The following is a 24,754-nucleotide window of genomic DNA, read 5'->3' as shown; positions in this document are numbered from 1 at the left end:
TGGCAGGCAGTTACCATGCAGGGTGCCAACCTGCTCATCAGGAGGAAGCTAACCATTCACTCGCATTCATACACCGTCGGCACAGCAACGGGAGCAATTAGGGGTTAAGTGTCTTGCCCAAAGACACATCGACATGTGGACTGGAGGAGCCGGGAATCAAACCGCTAATCTTCCAATTGGAGGACGACCCGCTCTACCTCCTGAGCCACAGCCGCCCACATCCCAAACAAATTTAATGTTAAGATGTCATGACAAAGACAACTTCCTGTCATGTCACTTTGATTAATGTCAACTTGTCATTACAAAAACCAAATGACACTTAATGACAACAGTTATAAACATTTATGACATTGACATCATGTTTATGACTGTGTGATGTCACTCTTATGACGATACCTTCAAGTAAAGTGTTACCAAGACTTTTAAACACCTGTGTTTATGCTGGAGTTTCAACTTTTAGGATAAGTCTGGTGATGTTTATGTATTTTACTTATCGCCAACAAATCTAAAAAAACAAGACCATAACCAGCAATGAATTGATGTTAATATAATATATTATATGTATATTTTATTCCTCTGTGTCATGGAGCACACACACATACACACACACACACACACACACACACACACACACACACACACACACACACACACACACACACACACACACACACACAGTCTTACTGCCAGAAATCTACTTTATAATGACTGTGTGGATTTTCTCCTCCATCATTTTACACTGAAAGCACATTTGAAGGTTTTAATAGTCAGCATGAACAGGAGGAATAATTACAGCTGCTGGTTTTAAGATACACTTTAAACATTGAGAGCCTGTCCTTTTAGCTTTAGCCCTGACTCACTTCCTACAACCACTTCAGTCTGTCAACAACTAACTAACTGGAGTTATTCAGCACGTTGCGAGTTAAATGAAACAAATGAGCTGAACTGAACGGAGCTCTTTCCATTTCTCTATTTCTCTATTTCTCCTATTTCACTGCAGCGTTTGATGAAACATAAAGGCCCTCCAGACTGCACACTGAGCACTGCGGTGTTTTTGATTTCGTGGGATAAAAGGAAGCCTTACTCTCCAGGAAGTCGAGCTGACAGGCGGGGGCGTTGAGGCTCATGAAGTTGAAGCCGCGGGTCGGGCGGCAGCGACCTCTCTTACCCGCCGGCTCTCCGGGGGTTAAACCCTGCAGCATGCTGCTCTTCCCGGCTCCGTCCAGACCGAGGACCAGGACCTGACGCTTCCCACGATCCTCCTCCTCCTGCAGGAAGAGAGAGAGAGATGTTCAGACTCCAGAAACGTGAGCTTAAGTTCTTAACCCTCCTGTTACCTCCCGGGTCAAATTGACCCCGTCTGTTTTGACTGATCCTTCCTTCCCTCCTTCCTTCTTTCCTTTCCTTCCGTCTGTCCTCCCTCCCTCCCTCCTTTTCTCTTTCTTTCCTCCCCCCTACCTTGCTCCTTTCCTCTGTCCTTCCTTCCTCTTTTCCTTTCTCCCTCCCTCCCTCCTTCCTTCTTTCCTCCCTCCGTCCTACCTTCCTTCCTTATTTCCTTCCTTCCTTCTTTCCTTTCCTCCCTTCCTCCTTTCCTTCCTTCCTCCCTCCTTTCCTTCCTTCCTTCCTTCCCTTCTTCCTCCCTCCCTCCCTCCTTTCCTCCTTTCCTTCTTCTCTTCCTTCTTTCTTTTCCTTCCTTCTTCCTCCCTTCCTTCCCTTCCTCCCTTCCTTCTTTCTTCCTCCCAGGAAGGACAGACGGAAGAAAGGGAGGAAGGAAAGGAGGGAAGGAAGGAGGGAGGAAGGGAGGAAGAAAGGAACAGTCAAACAGACGGGGTCAATTTGACCCGTGAGGACGACAGGAGGGTTAAAGACAGAAGTTGTTATAGATCCTGGAGTTTAACTAAAGAAGATAATCAAAGTGTTTCCCTGCTTCGCCTCTTTTTAGTTCAACATAAAGCAGAAAGAACCGGCTTCATTACATCGGCTCCCAGGAGCTGTTTGCATGGATTATAAAGTTCTTATATTGCTTTACAAAGCTGTAAATGGCTCATGCTCGGCTTATTCAGCCAAACTTTTAAATCCATATGTTCCTGAAGGAGCCCTCCGGTCCTCAAACACCCATCTGCTCTCTCAGCACTCTGCTTAACCTTCCTGTTGTCCTCCCGTCAACCATGAAACTGAAGTCCTCTCGGGTCAATTTTGACTGTTAACCCTCCTGTTGTCCTCCCGGGTCAAATTGACCCCATCTCTTTTGACTGTTCCTTCTTTCCTTCCTTCCTTCCTCCTCCCTTCCTGCTTTCCTTCCTTCCTCCCTCCCTCCTTACTCCTTTCCTTCTTTCATTCCTTCCTTCCTTCCTTCTCTCCTTACTTCCTTCCTCTTTTCCTCCCTCCCTCCTTACTCCTTTCCTTCTTTCACTCCTTCCTTCCTTCCTCATTCCTTCCTTCCTCCTCCCTTCCTGCTTTCCTTCCTTCCTCCCTATCTCCTTTCCTTCTTTCTTTCTTTCCTTCCTTCCTTCCTCCTTTCCTTCCTTCCTTCCGCCCTCCCCCTTTCTCCTTTCCTTCTTTCCTTCCTTCCTTCCTCCTGTCCTTCCTTGACCTGAGGACAACAGGAGGGTTAATAAAACATAAAGTATAAATCATCACCTGATTCTGTGTTAGACTGTTTTAGCCAACTTCATTCCTTCCAAATTATAATAAATAGGCCTCATTTAAATGAGATTATGCCTCATTTTCTAGTTAAAAAAAGCTAAAACTATGAATTATTTTAACTTAATTTAAAATCAGACTGACAAATAATCACACCTGTTGTTCTCCTGCAGGTCAAAATTGACCCAGTCTGGTTTGATTGTTTATAATAAAGCATAAAATCATACAAATGATCACCCAATTAGTGAAGATGATACTTGCAAATAATGTAGTATTGAACCATTCATATGATTTTCAGGCAATTGGATGAAATAAATCCATATTTCTGACAACAGGAGGGTTAAAAAATATTGGACTTTTTCCATTTATGCCCTTAAAATGTGAAGCAACCAACCAGCAAACATCAAACATCAGTCAATAACAATGAATAACTTGCACACATTCTGTTTTTGTGGACCCAGCATCAAATTTCTGCTTTTAATCCATTTAGAGAGAATATATTAGAGGATTATGGCAAAAATGTCTAAGTGGTGTAACCATAAAAACTTTGTACCAAATAATTCAACTTGCTTAAAAACAGTAAATTGTCAATAAAACACCATATCAACTAGTTTGGCATGATCTTACATTATAACTTTATATTAAATAAAGGTAATGGAATACAATTGTTCTACATATTACATTTACTCTGGTAACCATGGAGATCAGGAACCTGACTGCTTTCTTTCTTTCTTTCTTTCTTTCTTTCTTTCTTTCTTTCTTTCTTTCTTTCTTTCTTTCTCTTCTTCTGCTTTCTTTCTTTATTCCTTCATTTCTTTCCTGCTACTTCTAGTTATTTCTTTCTTTCTTTCTTTCTTTCTTTCCTCATACTTTTAGTTTGTTCTTTCTCTTCTTCCTCCGCTTTTTTCTTTCTTTCTTTCTTTCTCCTCCAACTTCTTGTTCTTTCTTTCTCTTTTTCCTCCTTTTCTTTCTTTATTCCTTCCTTTCTTTCCTCCTACTTCTTGTTCTTTCTTTCTGTCTTCCTTTTTTCTTTTTTCTTTCTCTCTAGGTGGATTTCATACTTAATATTTATCATTCTTTTGTGGTTACACCATTTGACATTTTCAGGAGCATTCAGTCTTACTTTTGGTAAAAAATGGTGCAAATGTCATTTCAAATGATATAAAACCAACAAAAATACTAAATGTACATTTTAACAAACCTGATGCTGCTTTTAAAACTAGTTTTTAACATATTTATGATTCACTCATCTTGCCAACACTTATTTATCACTGACCCTTTAATGTGAAGGCATGTGAATAACTTCTGCTGTATAAATACATTTTGATTGGCACCTCTGCAGATTACATCATCATTATGTAACGTTCAGAAATATGAATCACTGTCTGCAGACTTCTGGAGGTAATAATGTTGATATCATACTTTAATAACAGATATCACAGAGCTGCATCTTTAGGGTCAGCTCTGAGCCGCTTGGTTCTGCAGAGCAAGAAGTGACTACTGACACAGAAGAAATTAAAAAAAGGTCGGCAGGCGGATTGAAACCTCGGAGACGCACCGGGACGCCGTAATCCCGCCGAGATCCTGCACACGTCAGTCATCTTCCTTTTTAAAAGTCACACAAGGTTGGTCTTTATTCATGCCGTGTGCAGACGTGCTGCAGCAGATCTGTGGAGGTTAATTAGCAAGTCTTATCAGCTCTGTTAGGAGCGGCTGGGATCTTTATTGAAAATATCAAGATTCTATACTTCAAGCTTTTTAACCCTCCTGTTGTCCTCGAGTCAAGGAAAGGAAAGGAGGAAGGATGGAAGGGAGGAAGAAGGAAGGAAAGATGGAAGGATGGAAGAAGGAAGGAAAGGAGGAAGGAAGGAAGGAAGGGAAGGAAGGATGGACAGAGGAAAGAAGGAAGGAAGGAAGGAAGGTAGGGGGAGGAAAGAAGGAAGGGAGGAAGGAATGAAGGAGGGAAGGAAGGTAGGAGGGAGGGAGGAAAGAAGGACAGAGGAAAGAAGGAAGGGAGGAAGGTAGGGGGAGGAAAGAAAGAGAGAAGGAGGGAGGGAAGAAAGAAGGAAGGAAGGGAGGAAGGAAAGGAAGGAAGGTAGGAGGGAGGGAGGAAAGAAGGACAGAGGAAAGAAGGAAGGGAGGAAGGTAGGGGGGAGGAAAGAAAGAGAGAAGGAGGGAGGGAAGAAAGAAAGAAGGGAGGAAGGAAAGGAAGGAAGGTAGGAGGGAGGGAGGAAAGAAAGAACGTGGGAGAAAGGAAAAGAGGAAGGGAGGAAGGTAGGGGGGAGGAAGGAAAGAGAGAAGGAGGGAGGAAGGACAGACAGAAGGAAGGAAGGAAGGAAGGAAGAAGGAACAGTCAAAACAGACGGGGTCAATTTGACCCGGGAGGACGACACAAAGGTTAAAAATGTCTTCCTTGTAATAGTTTCATTAAAAAGGTCGGACGATGAATTTAACATTTCTTTTTCTGTTTCCTGACATGTTCGTGTTTGTTGTTGCTGAGTAAACAGCAGCAGATAAACACGGCTGCTGCTGCTTTGACACTTCAGCAGCTTTTCCCTCTTATGTATTTCTGGCTTATTCGTCCCGCTGGGAGCCAGAAAAGCTCAAACCCTGACAGAGCTGAAGAAGCTGCAGCTCTGAGTCTGCACAGCTTGTTCTGCTTCTACACTTTATGTCTTTTCTTTGAGGTTTTTATCAGTATGGACTTTGTGCAAGGTGATCAGCTCATGCATATTGCTCTTCTTCAACCTTGTGCTCTCCAAGATTACACAGGAGACATCTGACCTCTTATTTCCCTTCTGGTTATGAAACAGATCTGATGTTTCTGCAGACACACCTGAGCATCGGTCATTTATCTCCCCGCTCACAGACTTTTCCAAGTGGAGGCTACACATGCAACCAGACAGTGTACTTACAACAAGAATAAATTATATAAATTAATAAAATAAAAATGTACAATATGATTGAATACATGTGTTGAAATCACCAAAAAAAAAACAATCAACAATCTCATAGGTCCTTAACTAATATACATCACTTCACTTCACTTCAACCACATGAACTCAGGTCTGTTACAACAGTGGCTTCCTTTAAAAGATTTTAGTTAGGTTAATGGTTAGGAATGTCCGATGTTATCGGCCGTTATTTACTTAAAAATGTAATATCGGGAAGTATCGGTATTAGGTTTTATAACCGATGTTTGTTCTGTAGGCTTCAGCATTTCCGAGCATGCATGAACGCAGCATGGGACGTTTACCGGCGCGCTTGATGACGTATAACAACAACACGCTAGACTCGTGGGTCGCTATGCTAACTGTGGCTAACCGTAGCTAACACGTTCATAGCGTCCACCGCCATGTACACGAACACACAAACAGAAGGTTTACCTCATCGTTGTCATTTTCTCTGTTATGCTTTCGGCGAGTCGCCTCTGTGACATCACCGTCAGAGTCCGGTGGGTCCTATCTGGGTCCTATCTGGGTCTTATCTGGGTCTTATCTGGGTCTTATCTGGGTCCTATCTGGGTCCTATCTGGGTCCTACTCTGGGTCCTATCTGGGTCCTATCTGGGTCCTACTCTGGGTCCTCTCTGGGTCCTATCTGGGTCCATCTGGCTCCTAACTGGGTCCATCTGGCTCCTATCTGGGTCCTACTCTGCTGGAGACACAACAGCTGAGAGGACCGAGTGAGAGGACTTCCTATAAAGGTCCCGCCTCCAGAAACGGGGCTTATGTCTGTGGTTTGGAACTATTTCCAAGTGTGTCCTACGGATAGTAAATTTATTATACTGCAAAGCAGCATAATAAATATGGAAGTGTCATATTGGCACTTTTTTCCATAACTTAAGTTGAAGTTATTTATTTTGCACAGACAGTGTTTACATGTGGAAAGCCATGTTGCATTTATGTTAGCATCCAGTGGGGCATCACAATAAAATTAGGCATAATGTGTTAATTCAACAATAGGAGATATGTTATGTTGTTACCTAATAGTTTTGGTGTAAAAAGCCTGCAAATATCGGTATCGGGTGATATCGGTATCGGAAATTGAGTTGGGGAATATCCTTCCTTCCTCCTCCCTCCTTTCCTTCCTTCTTCCCTCCTCCCTTCCATCCTTCCTTCCTCCCTCCCTTCCTTCTTCTTCCCTTCCTTCCTTGACTCGAGGACAACAGGAGGGTTAATCACATTGAGTTTACGCCTGCCGTATGAAATGTGTTAATATAAATAAATTTGACTTCACTTGACTTGACTTCTTCCCATTCTGATGTAGTTGACAATCTTGCATTGCATCATGCTTACTGTTATGTGTAAGTTTCAGTAAGCTTTCTTTTTTTAATGTTTGTTTTTCTCTTTCACACATTCGAAAAAGGGAAAGGGAAAAAAAGCTCAGCTCCAGATCTGCACTGCTGTATCTGACAGGGATTTAACGTCTTGCTCAAGGACACTCCAGCAAAGCAGAACGCTTGGCAACACCGGTGATGCTTTATCACGCTGAGGCAGTAAAGCCGGCGTCGCCCCTGCAGAGACACCGACAGCAGAAACACCCAGAGCAGCCAGAGAAGTGAAGTAAACTGTGATCCTCTAACACTGTCACATATCATCAGTTCCTCCCTTCAACCTCCCTCCTTTCCTCCCTCCTTTCTTCCTCCGCTGTGATTGAATGTTGTAATTTCTTTCTGTCGACGCTGCTCGCTCTCTATCTCGTCTGCTGACATCTTACATTTCCCAGAATGCCTTTTAACAACCTCCACATAACAAGCTGGAATTTGTTGCATCCATGCTAGATTTTTTTTTTGAGAGGAGGAAGTGGAGCTCTGTTAACCTTCGTTTCGTCCTCCCGGGTCAAATTGACCCCATATAATTTGACTGTTCCTTCTTCCCTTCCTTCCTTCTGTCCGTCCTTCCTCCCTTCCTCCCTCTTTCCTTCCTTCCTTCCTTCCTTTCCTTCCTCCCTCCCTCCCTCCCTCCTTCTCTCTTTCTTTCCTCCCTCCTACCTTCCTCCCTTCCTTCTTTACGTCCTTCCTTCCTTCCTTTCCTTTCCTTCCTTCCTCTCTCTTTTCTTTCCTTCTTTCTTCCTTCCTCCTTTCCTTCCTTCTTCCTTCCTTCCTTCCTCCCTCCTTTCCTTCCTTCTTCCTCCCTTCCTTCCTCCCTCCTTTCCTTCCTTCTTCCTCCCTTCCTTCCTTCCTCCCTCCTTTCCTTCCTCCTTTCTTTCCTTCTTCCTCCCTTCCTTCCTTGACTCGAGGACAACTGGAGGGTTAAAAACCTCTATGGTGCCAACCTTCATCACAGCTCCGCGTTGTGTGGAGACGGCAATTAAATATCTAATATGTATCATTCTTTTGTGGTTACACCATTTGACATTTTCAGGAGCATTCAGTCTTACTTTTGGTAAAAAAATGGTGCAAATGTCATTTCAAATGATATAAAACCAACAAAAATACTAAATGTACATTTTAACAAACCTGATGCTGCTTTTAAAACTAGAATTGCTCATCTTGCCAACACTTATTAATCACTGACCCAGAAGCATGTTGAGCTTAACTAACGGCTCTGTTGCTTTCTGTTAATCTCTGGTGTGCAGCAGGTCTGCAGTGTGAATCCTGCAGGGTAACAATGGACTACTTTATAAAGAGGTAATAACAGATGCATTGAATGGCTGCAGTTAAAATAAAATAAAATATCTAGCCATCAAAAGCATCAAAAATGTGATTTTAAAGAATGGAAACCTTAAGAATTATGCATTTAAACTCCAAACTCTACTCTACAGACACTAGAGGCTCATTCTGTTAATCATGATTATGTGTCGCTGTGTATAACTGAGCATGTGCAGACCTCAAACTCTCTCAGACTCCCAAAAAAAAACATGCTAACAGTCGACTCCCTCCCTCCGCTTTCCGAAGCATTACACGTCATGTTTACGCTACTCTTTGGCTCCGAGGGATGAAAACATTTACATCGCCGCTGCATTGAGCTGCTGGCAGACACTGACAACATTATCCTCTAAAGACAGGCTGAGCCAGATAAAGCGGGCTAAGCCTATTACAGGCTGCTGCTGATTGAATCGAAGAAACAAGATTAGAGACATGCAAATAGATTTTATTAAGAGATTCAGGCTGCAGCTGTGGAGCTTCAGTGAGGAATCGTTGGTTGAGTCTGACACGTTATTAATGTGATGAAACTGAAATAGACGCCAGCACTCATTTTTTAACATCTTCTTCTTTTTAAAAGTAAAAAATTAGAGCTGAAACGATTAGTCGCTTATAGGATGAAGAAAAGAGGATTAATCGACCAAAATAGATGATTCATTTTCTGGGAATTGATTTAACAATTAAAGGATCATTCTGGTGTTTTTCTTCTTATGAACAAATCTCATGTTTCATAATTTGGGTTTGGATCATAGACTGTATATAAAATGGACGTAACATCCGTGACGTCACCCATTGGTTTGTGGACTGCTGCTCGGAAGCGAATAGTATCGGATCTGAGCAGCGCCATCTTGAAAATTTCCAGTGCATGCTGGGAAAAGTTTAAAGTCGGGATGTCCCGATCCGATGTCCCGATCCGATATTTGGATCGGATCGGCCGCTGATATTAGCAAAAAAATGCATATCAATATCGGATCGGCCTGCACGGGAAAATCCCGATCCAGTTTGTTTCAGCTTTTCCCCCCAAATCCGGTCCGCGTTTTTCAGCACACGTAGCGACCTGTCCAGCATCCCACTATTTATTTTCTACTCAGCTTTTTTGTGTGTTTTGCTTTTTTATACAGTTTACAATATTGTTTGCACTGATGGCTTTTTAAGCCTTGGTTTACACTCTTGTTGTTCAAGAGCAGAGCACTGATGCCAATTCAGTTTGTGTGGTTAATTGACTATTTATTATTTTGTCTATTTTGTGTTTATTTAACCCTGTTAAGAATAAACAGGTCAGCTTCTCATTACCAACCATTGTGGATTATTCAAACTAACCTAATTAAGTTGGCTAGTTGTTCTTAAGAGCAAAACCCTTTTCAACATGAGTATAACAACAAAATAAGTAAATATCTTTAATTTTTAATACATGCTTTGATCGGCCGGTAACGGCCGATGCTAAAAGCTACAATATCGGTATCGGATCGGAAGTGCAAAAAGCTGGATCGGGACATCCCTACCACAAACCAATGGGTGACGTCACGGATGTTACGTCCATTTCATATACAGTCTATGGTCAGGATGCAGGTTTGAAACCATTTTAAATATTTGAATAGCAGCTCATAATCACACCTGTTGTTCTCCTGCAGGTCAAAATTGACCCGGTCTTGTTTGATTGTTTATAATAAAGCATAATGTATATGGATACGTATAATGGATGGAGGAGTCCGCACCACAACTATAACGGTAACGATAGAGGAGAACGATATCGTTGGATCACTTTCAGAGCGATTTGATGATGATGAAAACGCTGACTGTCAATTCAGCATTACCCTCCTCTTCATCATCATCATTACCCTCCTCTTCATCATCATCATTACCCTCCTCTTCATCACATCATTACCCTCTTCTTCTTCACCTTCACATCATCATTACCCTCCTCTTCATCACCATCATTACCCTCCTCTTCATCATAACATCATTACCCTCCTCTTCATCACATCATCATTACCCTCCTCTTCATCACATCATTACCCTCCTCTTCATCACACCATTACCCTCCTTTTCATCACATCATCATTACCTTCCTCTACATCACCATCATTACCCTCCTCTTCATCACACCATTACCCTCCTCTTCATCACCATCACATCATCATCACACTCCTCTTCATCACCATCATTACCCTCCTCTTCATCATAACATCATTACCCTCCTCTTCATCACATCATCATTACCTTCCTCTACATCACCATCATTACCCTCCTCTTCATCACCATCACATCATCATTACCCTCCTCTTCCTCACCATCACATCATCATTACCCTCCTCTTCATCACAACATTACCATCCTCTTCATCACCATCACATCATCATTACCCTCATCTTCATCACATCATTACCCTCCTCTTCATCACATCATTACCCTCCTCTTCATCACCATCACATCATCATTACCCTCCTCTTCCTCACCATCACATCATCATTACCCTCCTCTACATCACAACATTACCATCCTCTTTATCACAGCATTACCCTCCTCTTCATCACATCATTACCCTCCTCTTCATCACCATCACATCATCATTACCCTCCTCTTCCTCACCATCACATCATCATTACCCTCCTCTACATCACAACATTATCCTCTTTATCACAGCATTACCCTCCTCTTCATCACCATGATTGCCCTCCTCATCATCATTACCCTCCTCTTCATCACACCTGCCTGTTTTTAATTATCATCACTGTGGAAAACCACCTTCATCATCACCCCTGACAACACTCATTCATCACATCATCATTACCCTCCTCTTCATCATCATTACCCTCCTCTTCATCACCATCATTACCCTCCTCTTCATCACCATCATTACCCTCCTCTTCATCACCATCATTACCTTCCTCCTCTTCATTACCATCATTACCCTCCTCTTCATCACCATGATCACATCATTACCCTCCTCTTCCTCACATCTGCTTATTATCAATTACCACCTTCATCATCACCACTGTCAACACTCATTCATCATCATCACATCATCATTACCCTCCTCTTCATCACCATGATCACATTATCATTACCTTGCTCTTCATCACATCATCATTACCCTCCTCTTCATCATCATCATCACTATCATCATTACCCTCCTCTTCATCCTCTTCATCACCATCATTACCCTCCTCTTCCTCACATCTGCTTATTATTAATTACCACCTTCATCATCACCACTGTCAACACTCATTCATCTTCATCTTCACCATCATCATTACCCTCCTCTTCATCACACCATCATTACCCTCCTCTTCATCACCATCATTACCCTCCTCTTACTCACCATGATCACATTATCATTAACCTCCTCTTCATCACATCATTACCCTCCTCTTCATCACATCTGCTTGTTATTAATTACCACCTTCATTATCACCACTGTCAACACTCATTCATCATCATCATCACTATCATCATTACTCTACTCTTCATCATCATCATTACCCTCCTCTTCATCACCATCATTGCCCTCCTCTTCATCACCATGATCACATTATCATTATCACTGTCAACACTCATTCATCATCATCATCATCATCATCATCATCTCAGTCCCATTGATCATTGACCATTGACTGATCAGCAGATTGAACAGCAGTAATCAGCAGTGATTATTGATCATTGATCAGCAGTGATCATTGACCATTGACTGATCAGCAGTGATCAGCAGATTGATCAGCAGTGATCAGTGATCGATAACAGCCTCTCTGAGTGTCTCTAACCCTCCGGAGCTGCTCTCACCTCTTTGATGGTGCAGTAGTCCGCCTGAGGAGACCATACCCGCCGCTTATAGAAGTAGTTCAGGGCGATGAACAGCGCGGAGCCCAAAGCAGCCACGGCGGCGGTCAGTGCGATGGAGATGTGCCGGAGGAGAACCATAGGAGGGCTGTCAGCTGTGGAGCGGCTCCCCGGGGAAGTCACCTGCAGCGCGGGTACAGCTGAGACAGAAGTGCCGGTGCCAGTGCCGGTGCCGGTGCCTCTCCCTTCCTGCCTTCCTTCCTCTCCTCCTCCTCGGACTCGTCTACATGTGACCGAGAGCTCCGCTTGTTTTTGTTTCGAGACACGCAAGAAAAAGGAGGAGGGTAAAAAAAAAAAAAAGAAAAAAAAAAGAAGAGATGATGCGTTCAAGGGCTGCTTGTTAATTACAAAACCTCAACAGGGAATGTGGATTCTGGTGTATTTACAACAAAGTTTAAAGTATAGGTTTAAAAACACAATACAGTACAAGGCAAATCTGAACTGCTGAGAAGCACTGACTAAATAAGATAAGATAGATTTTATTTGTCATTCAGATTATACACTATCAGTGAACATCAAATGAAACTTCGTAGAAATGGCTCAAAATAGTCCAGAATATTAAAAAATGATAATAAAGATAATAAAACTGGGGCAATTAAAAAAAACAAAACAAAACAAAAACTATGTATATATGAGAAAATATATATATATATATTGCACAGCAGTAGTCTGTAAACGTGTATAGTCTATATACAAGTACATATATACATAAATATATCTTAACTCTCCTGTTTTAATGGTTTCAACAGGGATAAACATGACTGATGGTTCCTGAATCATCACATTAATTAATTAATAACTCCATAAAAGAAGAGTTATGGTTAAAGAGAAACCTCTGAACAGTGTTTAAATAATACATCTGTATATTTTCTTCTAGTTAAAAGTTGATTAATCATTTAAAATATATGAAAATGGCATAAATACACACATACTCAATTTAAAATAACATTTTCAACATATTTGGTAGATAGATAAATAGATAGTAGTAGCACTTTGAGATTACTTTATGAAAAGTGCTTTACAAATAAAATGTATTATTAGATAGATCCATACTTAAGACAGCCACACATAAAAAACACATCTTTAACTGTCCAATGGAGAAAAAATAAAGCTAAACTTATCACTAAAAATACCCAAAAGTTGTACTACTAATAATAAAATGATAAAAATGATGTATGCTTATGAATAAAGCCCAGTAAAAATATAATTTAATTGATTAAACCGACCTGCTTCTCACTGATAATACTGATTTAATTTAGATTTCAGCCGTTTACTGAACTTTAAATCAAGTTAACTGATCAATAAAAACTATTCATGACATTATTTTTGATCCTCACTTTACTTTTAGGGTCTAAAACATTTGCACAGTAATGTACGTCCAAATTAATTTGGGGACATAATGACAAAATGAACCACATAATAAAAAAATATATAGTTTTCTATTTCAAGATTTTACCATGTCATTATATTATGGACATATTGTAATTTTGTGGTTTTTTTTTCCAGAAGTTAAACCTGCTGGTGAAGTAGGAAGCTGTAATAAAAGCTCTATAAATTAAATTGCACAAAGGAAAACCTATATTATATAGAAATATACTGACCCACAGCTACTAATCATTTATATTTGATAACCTATGAGTCAAATAAATCTCTTTATTGTATTATATTCAGGGGGGTTTGGACACCAGATATGATTTAAACATATTAGTTTGGCAATTTGTTGGCTCATTCAATCTGAAGACCCACTTCTTAATATTTCCAACAGGCCCTGAAGGCATCACAGGCAACAGGTTAAACAAGTTAAACAAGAAATGAAATGTTATGATCTGAAACACATGTGGTCACACAAAACATAAAACATGGTGTTGGATAAACAGAGATGACCAACACAGGATCATAAAAAGCTTCATCGAGGGGAAAGTTTGACTCTAGCGCCACCTAGAGTCAAACTTTACTCTCCAGTTTTAATGGTTTCAACAGGAATAAACATGACTGATGGTTCCTGAATCATCACATTAATTCATTAATAACTCCATAAAAAGCAGAGTTAGGGTTAAAGAGAAACCTCTGTACAGTGTTTAAATAATACATCTATATATTTTATTCTTGTTAAGAGTTGATTAATCATTGAAAATATATGAAAATGGCAAAAATACACACATACTCAATTCAAGTTAACATATTTGATAGATAGATAGACAGTCACATATAACATCATCATTAGTCAAATTTAAAGGGTTAAAATGTGAAAATAAACGTGTGAATAACTTGCACACGTTCTTTTTTTGTGGACCCAGCATCAAATTTCTGCTTTTAATCCATTTAGAGAGAATATATTAGAGGATTATGGCAAAAATGTCTAAGTGGTGTAACCATAAAAACTTTGTACCAAATAATTCAACTTGCTTAAAAACAGTAAACTGTCAATAAAACACCATATCAACTAGTTTGGCATGATCTTACATTATAACTTTTATATTAAATAAAGGTAATGGAATACAATTGTTCTAAATATTACATTTACTCTGGTAACCATGGAGATAAGGAAACATTTACATGTTTTAAATTAAGTCATTATTAGTATAAGTCCACTTAAATACACTGTAGGTGATACAATATGTAATATTTATCATTCTTTTGTGGTTACACCATTTGACATTTTCAGGAGCATTCAGTCTTACTTTTGGTAAAAAATGGTGCAAATGTCATTTCAAATGTCCCTTAAAAGAAATGACACAGAGAACTACTAGTTAGGACTCATCCCTGCAGGTTTCACCCAAATCCGAGCAGTGGCACCTGAGCTGCAGTTCAGCGTGTCGCCCTCTAGATGGCGCTGCAGCACTGAGGGGCTAAAAACATACAAAAAAAAAATAAAAAAAATAAAGGTGAATCAAATAAAAGCCAGATTAGTAAAGCTGCTAAAAATATACAGACACAAAGAAATGGATTAAAAGAATAGATGATAATGAATATACAAAGATCAATAAAGATAATAATAACCTAGTTTATTCTTAATGTATAAATGTGGTACTTCTCCTGCAGACTGTTGTACATTTACTCTATTACTTTCTACTCCACTACAACCAAGAGGGTTATATTGTACTTTTTACTCCATTGGCTCCATCATTTCATCACTTTAATAATTAGGTCAGATTGATAATAAACTAGGATGTAAAGCTAAAGGTTCAGATAAGATAAACGTTTATTGATCTTCAAAGGGAAGTTAAAAGCTTCCACTGCAGCATATAAAGTCATTAAATAGCCCTATACATTAACCACCTGTAATAATACACATACATATCATAGACAATAAATTAATCACCCTTATTCTAAAATGCATGAAGAGTACTTTTACTTTTGGTTTAATATATGCTGCTCATACTTTTGTAGCTTTAAAAGTAAAAGGTTGGTATCTGAGTACCTCTTCCACCGCTGGTAATAAATGAATTCCTTCATCATAAATTAGAGATTGTAAATTAAAATGACAATCAAGTCTTGTGAAAGACAGATAGAAAGAACAATCAGACATTTAGTAAATGAAGTAATACATTAAAGATAAAATAAAGTCCCTAAAACCACTAAAATATTGATTTACTTGACTTGTTATCGGAGTTATTGTTAATCAATAACTTTTGTAAGTAATCCATGTGGACAGCGACATACAGTTACAACCTAATAACAGATAAGCAATACGCTATGGCGTTAAAGCTGCAGTGCAGGAAGTTTGTCTCCCCCTTCTGGCAATGAGAGTAATTACAAAAACATTGTTATAGGCTCCACCTCCTCTATCGAATCTGTAGATTGTTTTGAGCGTCGTACCAACCCCATGAAATGTCTCGTTGCATTCAGAAGTTGATTAATTTAGTCTAATAACATTTGGAAAGTCCAGAAGAGCCGAATGATTAAATTAGCAGACGGCAAAAACTGGTGGTTAGCAGCGTCAAGTCTGTTCGGGAATGTCAGACCCGACACTCAAGCTCGAGCACCCCTAAAAAGGGTCTGTAGAACCTGATAATGTAATAATTTCCCAATAATGTAATAAAAAAACCCTCATAACTAAATAATAAATGTAATAATGTTATTACAATATTGGGAAATTATTACATTATTAGGTTCTGCAAAAATAAGGTTAACCCAATAATGTAATAATTGATTACATCATCGGTACAGAGATTGTTACAGTATTGGGAAATGCACTTTATGACATCATCAGGTTCTATTACATCATCAGGTTCTATTACATTATCAAGTTTTACAGGGTGAGTAGTAAAAGGTAGTTTTTGTTAACTATAATAACCCATGTGGGGGGGAAGTACATTTTCTGATTATTCCTGCACCACTTGAACTGCCCATCACTGTGACCGGAAGTCTTATTTTGCTGGGAGCGTTCTCCTGTTTTATTTTTGAAATCACTACCGGAAGTCGCACTAAATGTGGAAGACTTGACAGCCGCAGACTGGCCGAAGTCATCGGGACTGGGAGAGAAAACACTTTACCGCCGCCGCCGCTTCTTCTCCTGTCCGGTTTAAAAACGACAGAAATAACAGCCGAGTTTGAGTCGGATTTATCGGATTTTATTTTTGTAGCTTCCGCCGGCTGCTCCGGTTCTTTCAGCGGCTGCTCGGACTGCTCGTTCCCCGGCGGACAGGCGGCTACATTCGGATACTGCTGCTAAACATGGTGGCCTGTATGCAAGCAGAGGAGGAGACGAGCCCAGTCTGGGGATGTTTGGAGGGGTTTTAAAAGCACTTTGTTGGTGTGTGCAGCTGCTGTGAACCCTGATACATCCTCTTACTTCTTTATTATTATTATATCTTTTCATGTTTTTATTTAAAAGCACTTGGACCTTTTTGTTTACATTAAAAAAACCTGAGCAGCAGTGGACCATCCGTGCTCTGCGGACCGTGCATAATTTGCAGTTTACTAAAAGTTGTCACCACCAGGCAAACTTTTTCCCAATTGTTAAATTTATAGGGAGGGAAAAACCTGCAAAAACATGCACTTAAAATTGGGAAAATGTGTTAAAAAGCTGCAACGCTGTTACCTTTTCTAACCTGAATGAATTGGTGCACAAGTGCAAGCCTGCAGGAGCTACTTTACCCTCTGAAATAGTTGCTTTTAACACCCACCACCCCTCCTCCTCCTCCTCTACCCTTCCTCCTTTAATCTGTGGATTATTATGGATTATTGTTATGGCTTAATCCAAAACCACGCCAGACCAGGAATTTTGGGAATAACTTGCTGATTTTTCATTGATGTGGATGATGATGATGATGATGATGGTGATGATGATGATGACAGAGAAAAGCGATGGTTTCCCTTCGTTATGATTTTGAGTAGAGAGGAGTTCATTACATGGAGACTCGCCTGACATGCCAAGGAAGGAGTTGCCACTACCTGAGGGTTGGGAGGAAGCCAGAGACTTTGATGGCAAAGTCTATTACATTGACCACATTAACCAGTGCACGAGCTGGATCGACCCCAGAGACAGGTATGTATGTGTGGGATGACCTTTGACCTGCTGAGGATGACCATCATTAGTCAAACTGCATCTGCTAGTTGAAAAAAAAATATTGCTATATTGTTAAAAATGCAATAATTGTGAGGCAGTAATTATGCATTTATGCCATTTTATACATTAATAATGAGGTAATTAACTATTTTCATTTAAAGCTGCAGGAGTTAATTGGTTAATTGATTATTTGTCAACTACTCAATTAATCCCCAACTGCTTTAATAGTTGATTTATCGTTTTTGAGTCCTTTTTTTAAAAAAAAGAGAGATGTTCAGATGTTTTAAAATGTGAATATTTTCTGGTATATTTTGGGGCTGCAACCAATCTTTATTTTCTTTATCAATTTCTCTGTTGACCGACTTATTGGTTGTCAACTACTCAATGAATCCCAGACTGTTTTAATAGTATATCATCATTTTTAAGTCATTTGTTAAGAAGAATATGTTCAGATGTTCGTAAAGGAACATGTTGACATCTTTTTCTTAAAAAATGACTGGCAACCAACCATTGTTTTCATTATCAAATACTCTGTCGATTGATCGATTAGTTGTCAGCTGCTCAATTAATATTCGCAGATACCGATAAATCTGTGATATCTGTCAATATCGGCTGATAATATTGGCTGAGCGATATATTGGTCCGGCTCTTATAACGAGTGTGAGGTGTTGCCTTTCACGCTCTAGCACTTGAGCTAACGTAAACTAGCATCAGGTATCGTAATCAAATCATATTTAAACTTAGTGAAATATTGGAGTCCTGGAGCAACAGGTGAGCCATCTGTCAATCAATGCCGACAGGCCAGACATCAAAGTAGGGTTGGTATCGATATCGTGATATAAGACTCAATATCGTCATAGAGTCTGAATATCGTAATATGACATTAGTGTTGATTTAACCTGGTTTTTAAGGCTGAATTACTCTAAACATATGTATTTTTTGGAACTTATCGGGCTGTTATTATTTATCTTTACCCACTTAGTCATTATATCCATATTATGGTGATAATGATGATGTCATTGTGTAATTATGGTGTGATGGTATCAATAGTCGTCCCTACAACATTACTGCAATATCAATATTGAGGTATGTGGTCAAAAATATCGCCCAGCCCTTCATCCAAGCTACTATAAGTCTTCAAATCTTATTAATGGGGCAATAATTTCTAAAAATGACCTCAAGCACACTTAATAGAAGGCTTGAATTTAGAGATTGAGACCAAAATAACTTAAAGTTGAGGCTTTTTCAATGGAAGTCTGTTGGGGGTGGCATCTAATGACTGTCTGTGATATTGCTTCAATTTCAAGCTTCAGTTGTTGCCGTTTGACCCATAAAACATGCAGAGTTCGAGCCCTAAGAGCACTTAATATCCACAATATTACACACTTAACATTATTTAGTAATAAAAACACTAAAAAGCTTCAGTCCTCACTACTTTCCTATCATCTCACCTCTTTACAACGAACCGGAGACACAGTTGACGCTACCTGCAGCCATGTTCAGTGTGAAATATCAGATGGGACGTTTGCATAAGCGGTAGGAGTGTTGTTGTTGTTTTAAGGTATAATCTAGATGAGTGTGACAACGGCAGCCCAGACTAGAATTAGGTTAAATGGTTGAGTGGCGAACAAAAAAGGAAAAAGAAGAAGTGAGCTCTTAACAATAATGCTAAAAGTTAAGTCTGTTTTCAGAGCTGCAGTCTTTAGACATCTATTAGACATCTGACGTGAAGCTTTGACAGGAGCGGCAGTCGGCGTCCTTTAGTGAAACTGATGCATCAACATCTCAGTGTTTCACTGTAAGAAGGAATAAATAGAGAGCAGGACTTCAACACTCCTTTTCCAACCATATTAGAAAGAACTTAATAGATTTTAGAGGAGAAAAAAAGCGACAAAATCAACAATATAACAGATAATACACTCTTTATTTGTTTCTATTTGCACGAATATGAATTAAACATTTAAACCTTTTTTGTACGTTTTCAATGGGAACACATAAAGATATATTAAAAGCACGTTATAGATAATGGGCACTCTTGCACTTTATGAACATGAACATACTTTTTATTATGACTATTTTAATGACTTTTATCCATTTTATTGATTGCTGTTGTTTACTTTTCTTTTAAGGTAAACAAATGTAGTTTGGTGTGTTTCTTATGTATGGAAGTGGCATAATCTTGAAAAGACGTTTTAACGAGTCCTGTCAAATAAACTATAAAATCACGTTGATGTTATTATAGCTAACGTTAATGCTAACTGTCAGCGTTACCGAAAGCAAAAAGGGTTTAAATTACTCTGTAAAATAGGGTTAATTTGTGCAAAGGTTTCCAAATATTTTATAATGATAAGTGCTGATTGGTGATATAGATTGGTGCAAATAAACTTAACAAATCATGATTACGTTATTATAGCTAACGTTAATGTCAACTGCTAACGTAAAGCCAGCCATTGGTTTCCATTGATTCACACTGTCACTGTCAGTGTTACAGAAAAGCAAAATTGTTTTTTTTAGGTTTTAAATAACTCCATAAAATGCAAATATCTCTATATAAAGGTACTCTTAAATGTCCTTAATATTTTATAATGATTGGTGCTGATAAATGATGTAGATTGGTGCAAAATAGAAAAATAAATCATGATTATGTTACTATAGCTAACGTTAATGTCAACTGCTAACGTAAAGCCAGCCATTGGTTTCCATTCATTCACACTGCCAGTGTCATGGAAAGCAAAACGTTTTTTTTTGGTATTAAATAACTTATTCAAATACAAGTATCTATATAAAGGTTTCTCTTAAATGTACTAAATATTTTATAATGATTGGTGCTGATAAACTAACAAATCACAATTACGTTGTTATAGCTAACATTAATGCCAACTGCTAGCGTAACGCCAGCCATTGGTTTCCATTGATTAACATTATCAGTGTCACTGAAAGCAAAATATTTTTTTTGGGTAATAAATTACTCTGTTAAATACAAGTATCTGTATAAAGGATTCTCTCAAATATACCAAATATTTTATGATCGGTGCAAAATAAACCACCAAATCATGATTACGTTGTTATAGCTAACGTTAAAGCTAACTGCTAACATAAAGCCAGCCATTGGTTTCTAATGAGTCACATTATCAGCATTACGGAAAGTAAGGTATCAAATAACCTAAACATTAAAATATAAATATATGTATAAAAGTCCCAAACCTGAAAAAAAAAATTTGTGATACAAACTGAAAAAAAGCTGAAGATGAAAGTTATTTTTCTTCTATCTTTTATAACTGTGTCTTCCCAGAGTTCGTCCCGCTCACTTACATTCCTGTTGTTAGGAATCATGTCTGGAGGTGTGAGTTACCTTTTTCTCCCCTCGTGTGTCTTATGGAAATCCATCTGTGTAATAGGCTTAAAGTGCCGAGCGTGACACAGAATAAAAACACACGGAGCGAAGGAGAGAGGCTGTGTTTTCATCTTCATACCAGTTACTTAAGACCCCTCGGACTTTGACACCAAATCCCTTTAATGGCTTATGTCTGGAATTCAGAAGGGCTTACAGGTTGTTTTTTTCTTTGTGATACTTGTTGCTTCATTTTTTTCTCTCTTTCCTTTTGCTTTAAAATATTAAGTTAACTTCCTCCTGGGTTCCTGCCAATCCTTAAAAAAATTATTATATTACATTTTCAGAATTTAAAGTCATAAAATGTCTTAATAAGTGTCGTTATTAATCAGCAAATTAACCAAATTGTAATTAATATATATATAAACACAGCATAACACAGTGTGGGAACCAGTTCATCGCATTTGCCATTAATTTCATTACTGTTTTATATATATTCTTATATGCAGATACAAAAACATCCCAGTTAATATTTATTTATATCAACATTAAAATGATTTCAAGCATAAAGCATAAAGCCTGAATGTACATTTATTTAGCTGGAAATGGTACATTTTACTCTGTCAAGGTCCTGATATTCATTAAATTTGATCATGGTCATCGGTTCAGTTTTCTGAGGTAGATTGGAAACCATTAATTGATTAAATATTTACAGAACATTAATCAGCAGCTAACTATTCTTATAATAAATCTTCATTATTTCATGTGATAAAAGTCACATATTCATCGTTTCCAGCTTCTTTATTATGAAAAATCTAAAACAGTTGTAATTTTGGGGGCTCCATAAATACAACAATCACCATATTTCAATAAATATTAATGTACTAAAATGAACAGATACATGTATATTAATCTTTCTGTCAATAAGATTATATTTTGTGAGAAAAAAGTGTCGGTGGAGCTTTGAGTTGAGATGATTTTTGTCACAGGTACAATCTGATCGGTGTGTTGAGGACTTAACAAGTTTGAGTTGGGAGTAAACTTCTGAAATCGTGAGGGCGTTTAATAAAATAATATGTTTATATTTATGTAAATGTGGTGATACCTGTTAATAGAGAGCACCAGAGGCAACGTTAATGTTCTGTCCTGTAAAAACATGAAGCTCTATTGTTGAATTTCATCTGTGAGACCCACAAAAGGGAATTATATCATATATCAAAATGCTAAAATGCTTTGATAAATTGATAAAGTATTAACGCGGATATCTTGGATACAGGGATAAACTCGTGTATCCATGAACCCCCGAAATCAGACGTAGTAACGTAACATCGGACGGACTTTACTCGTAGATTAGTCACGAAAAACGGGAACCTTGCTAGTTGTGACTATTACACATGATTATGCTAGAAGGATAGATCATACCAAAATGTTATTCTACTTCATTTTATGTTATTTTATTATCTCTATCATTCTATATATTTTTATTTTGTCTGTTTTAAAATCTATTTTAACTTAGTTTTCAATCGTACTTTCTCTTAATTTCATGTTTTTAACCTTTTCTCTTTTTTTAAATTTAGATTAATATTATAAATCCTATATCTTTCATAACATTTTTTCATCATTCATACTTTATCTCTTTGCTTTTATTCCTTTTGTTTACGTCGTCCTCAGTCGACACTTGTCCTGTCTTATCATCAGCTCGTCGATCACCTGCGAAGCACTTTGAACTACATTGACCTGATTTAAAGGAGCTATATAAATAGTTTGATTGATACGCAACCTTACAAAGGACTCATCCATTGATAGATGTAGTAATCAGAGGATTCATTGCTAATGAAAGTAATTCTTAATTGCAGCCATAAATTGAACTTTATACTTTTCACTAGCGATTAATTGTTGATTATTTTGTTGATTCATCATTTTGTCTATCTGAAGAAATGTTCTTGCTTAAACTGACCAATGTTCAAAAGATATTTAGTCATATTTGATGAAGAAAAGCATCAAATTCTCACATTTCAGAAGCGAGAAGCAGCAAATGTTTCACAACAAAGCCAAAAATTATTCATTGGTTATCAAATTAGTGTCAGAATAATCGTTTTATGACTTCAGCTCTAAATATTTAAACTGTCATTTAGGTTGGACTCAGTGTTTTGTTGGTTTAGGGTCTGGACTTAGTTTGTACTGATGATGAAATACACACACACACTCGTTAAAGTGTCATAAAAAAGACTTTCTAGTGTTTGTTGAACTCTTCAGGTAAAGAAAACGAGAGGGAAGAAAATCCTCCCCACCCCCCAAAAAAGAAAAAAACCTGAAATAAAACCCCCCCAAAAACAAAACAGGGATTCCTGAAACACACGACGTGAAGGACCGAGCAGCCAAACCCAAAGGCCTGATTCATGTGAAATCTCTTTCACTGCCTGCCAAGGTGCACGGGGTCAAAGTGCAGCGTGAGGCCCTGCAGACTGTTAACTGGGATCTGAACACAGGCTGGCTCACAAGAGTTGCAGTGTAGTTTTTTTTTAATGCATAACTTTTAAAAAAAAACATAACTTATTCATGTGTGGCAGCGGCGTTGAAAGAGCCGGCCGAGCAACAACAACAAGCAGCACAGTTTTTGTTCTTTGGGGGGAAAAATAATGTGTTTTTGGTGCTTTGGTAAAGAAAAGAGAAGCTTATTTAATTTAATGGAAAGAATCTCGGCATTGCTTTGGTTCCCATTCGTAGTCTAGAACTTGTGTTTATTAGTCGATTCATTGATAAATTGATCTATTTTACATCTCCTTCCCTTCCCTCTCCAGCTGGAAGTGATGGGTTTTTTTCATTTGAAGTACTACCATAAAGAAAACAGGCTTTAGTTTGTATTTTTAGATATTTAAGACACTTAAAGCTTCACTACATGAGCCGCTCAGAAGTCCCACGTTGGCTTGAAAACATTTTGTATGAGTCAAAAATCAACCTATTGATTATTGTCATTATCAGTTAACTGTTTGGTCTACAAAACATCTAAGGCAGGGGAGTCAAACTCATCTTCATTCAAGGGCCACATATAGCCCAATATGACTTTATGTGGGCCGGTCCATTTAAAAGATGGAATAAGGAAGGAAGGAAAGACAGATGGAAGGAAGAGAAGATAGGAAGGAACGAAAGAAAGAAAGAAAGGAAAGATGGAAGGAAGAAAGAAAGAAAGGACAGATGAAGGAAGAAAGGGAGGATCGAAGGAAGGGAGGAAGGAAGGAAAGATAGATGGAAGGAAGGAAGGAGTGAAAGACAGTTGGAAGGAAGAGAAGATAGGAAGCAACGAAAGATAGAGAAAGAAAGAAAGGAAAGATGGAAGGAAGAAAGGGTGGATGGAAAGATGGAAGGAAAAGAAGACAGGAAGGAAAGTGGGCCGGATCGGACTCCTCGGTGGGCCGGTTCTGGCCCACAGGCCGCATGTTTGACACCTCTGATCTAAGGTGATGTCTTCAGATGTCTTGTTTTGTTTGATCGTCAGTCCAAAACCCAAAGTTTTCAGTTTATTGTCACGTTTGACTAATAAACCGGCAAAGTTTTTGTCATTTTTGCTTAAAAAACCCGATTAAAACGACTAAAATGTTCAATCGGCTGATAAATCGTCAAATCATTGCAGCTCTACTTATCAGATTAATAAAAATAATCAGTCCTCTCATTTGTATTATATCAATAAGTCAATCAGAAGACAGTGGTTGACCATTTTAACCATTAATCAATTGGTTTAGGTCATTTTTCAGGTAAAAATGCCGAAAGTTTGTAGGTTCAAGATT

General features: G+C 38.5%; 3 protein-coding genes across 4 annotated transcripts in view; 2 read left to right on the top strand and 1 right to left on the bottom strand.

The window, feature by feature from the left end:
- arl10 (ADP-ribosylation factor-like 10) overlaps nt 1–12,207 on the bottom strand; it is a 28,484-nt gene extending 16,277 nt beyond the window's left edge. Inside the window, exons 1-2 of the mRNA XM_062433324.1 lie at nt 12,070–12,207; nt 1,085–1,268 (exon numbers count right to left, since the gene is read on the bottom strand). Coding sequence (XP_062289308.1) covers nt 1,085–1,268; nt 12,070–12,207 — 322 coding nt within the window. The remainder of the gene's footprint in view (nt 1–1,084; nt 1,269–12,069) is intronic.
- rars1 (arginyl-tRNA synthetase 1) overlaps nt 10,261–24,754 on the top strand; it is a 101,954-nt gene continuing 87,460 nt past the window's right edge. Inside the window, exon 1 of one of the 2 annotated variants that reach the window (XM_062433288.1) lies at nt 10,261–10,279. The gene's annotated coding sequence lies outside the window, so the exon portion shown is untranslated. Of the gene's footprint in view, nt 10,280–11,369; nt 11,381–24,754 lie in introns of those variants that run through there. The other variant, XM_062433289.1, reaches the window with a different exon arrangement.
- The window catches only part of wwc1 (WW and C2 domain containing 1), a gene marked incomplete in the record, with an annotated part of 53,454 nt that continues 45,290 nt past the window's right edge, over nt 16,591–24,754 (top strand). The window contains 1 exon segment of the mRNA XM_062433275.1: nt 16,591–17,617. Within this exon segment, the coding sequence (XP_062289259.1) occupies nt 17,499–17,617 (119 nt within the window).

This window comes from Scomber scombrus, chromosome 14 (assembly GCF_963691925.1).
Source record: "Scomber scombrus chromosome 14, fScoSco1.1, whole genome shotgun sequence".
Classification (NCBI taxonomy): domain Eukaryota; kingdom Metazoa; phylum Chordata; class Actinopteri; order Scombriformes; family Scombridae; genus Scomber; species Scomber scombrus.
The sequence above is the reverse complement of the archived record's forward strand: the minus strand, read 5'-3'. Positions and strand labels throughout refer to the sequence as shown.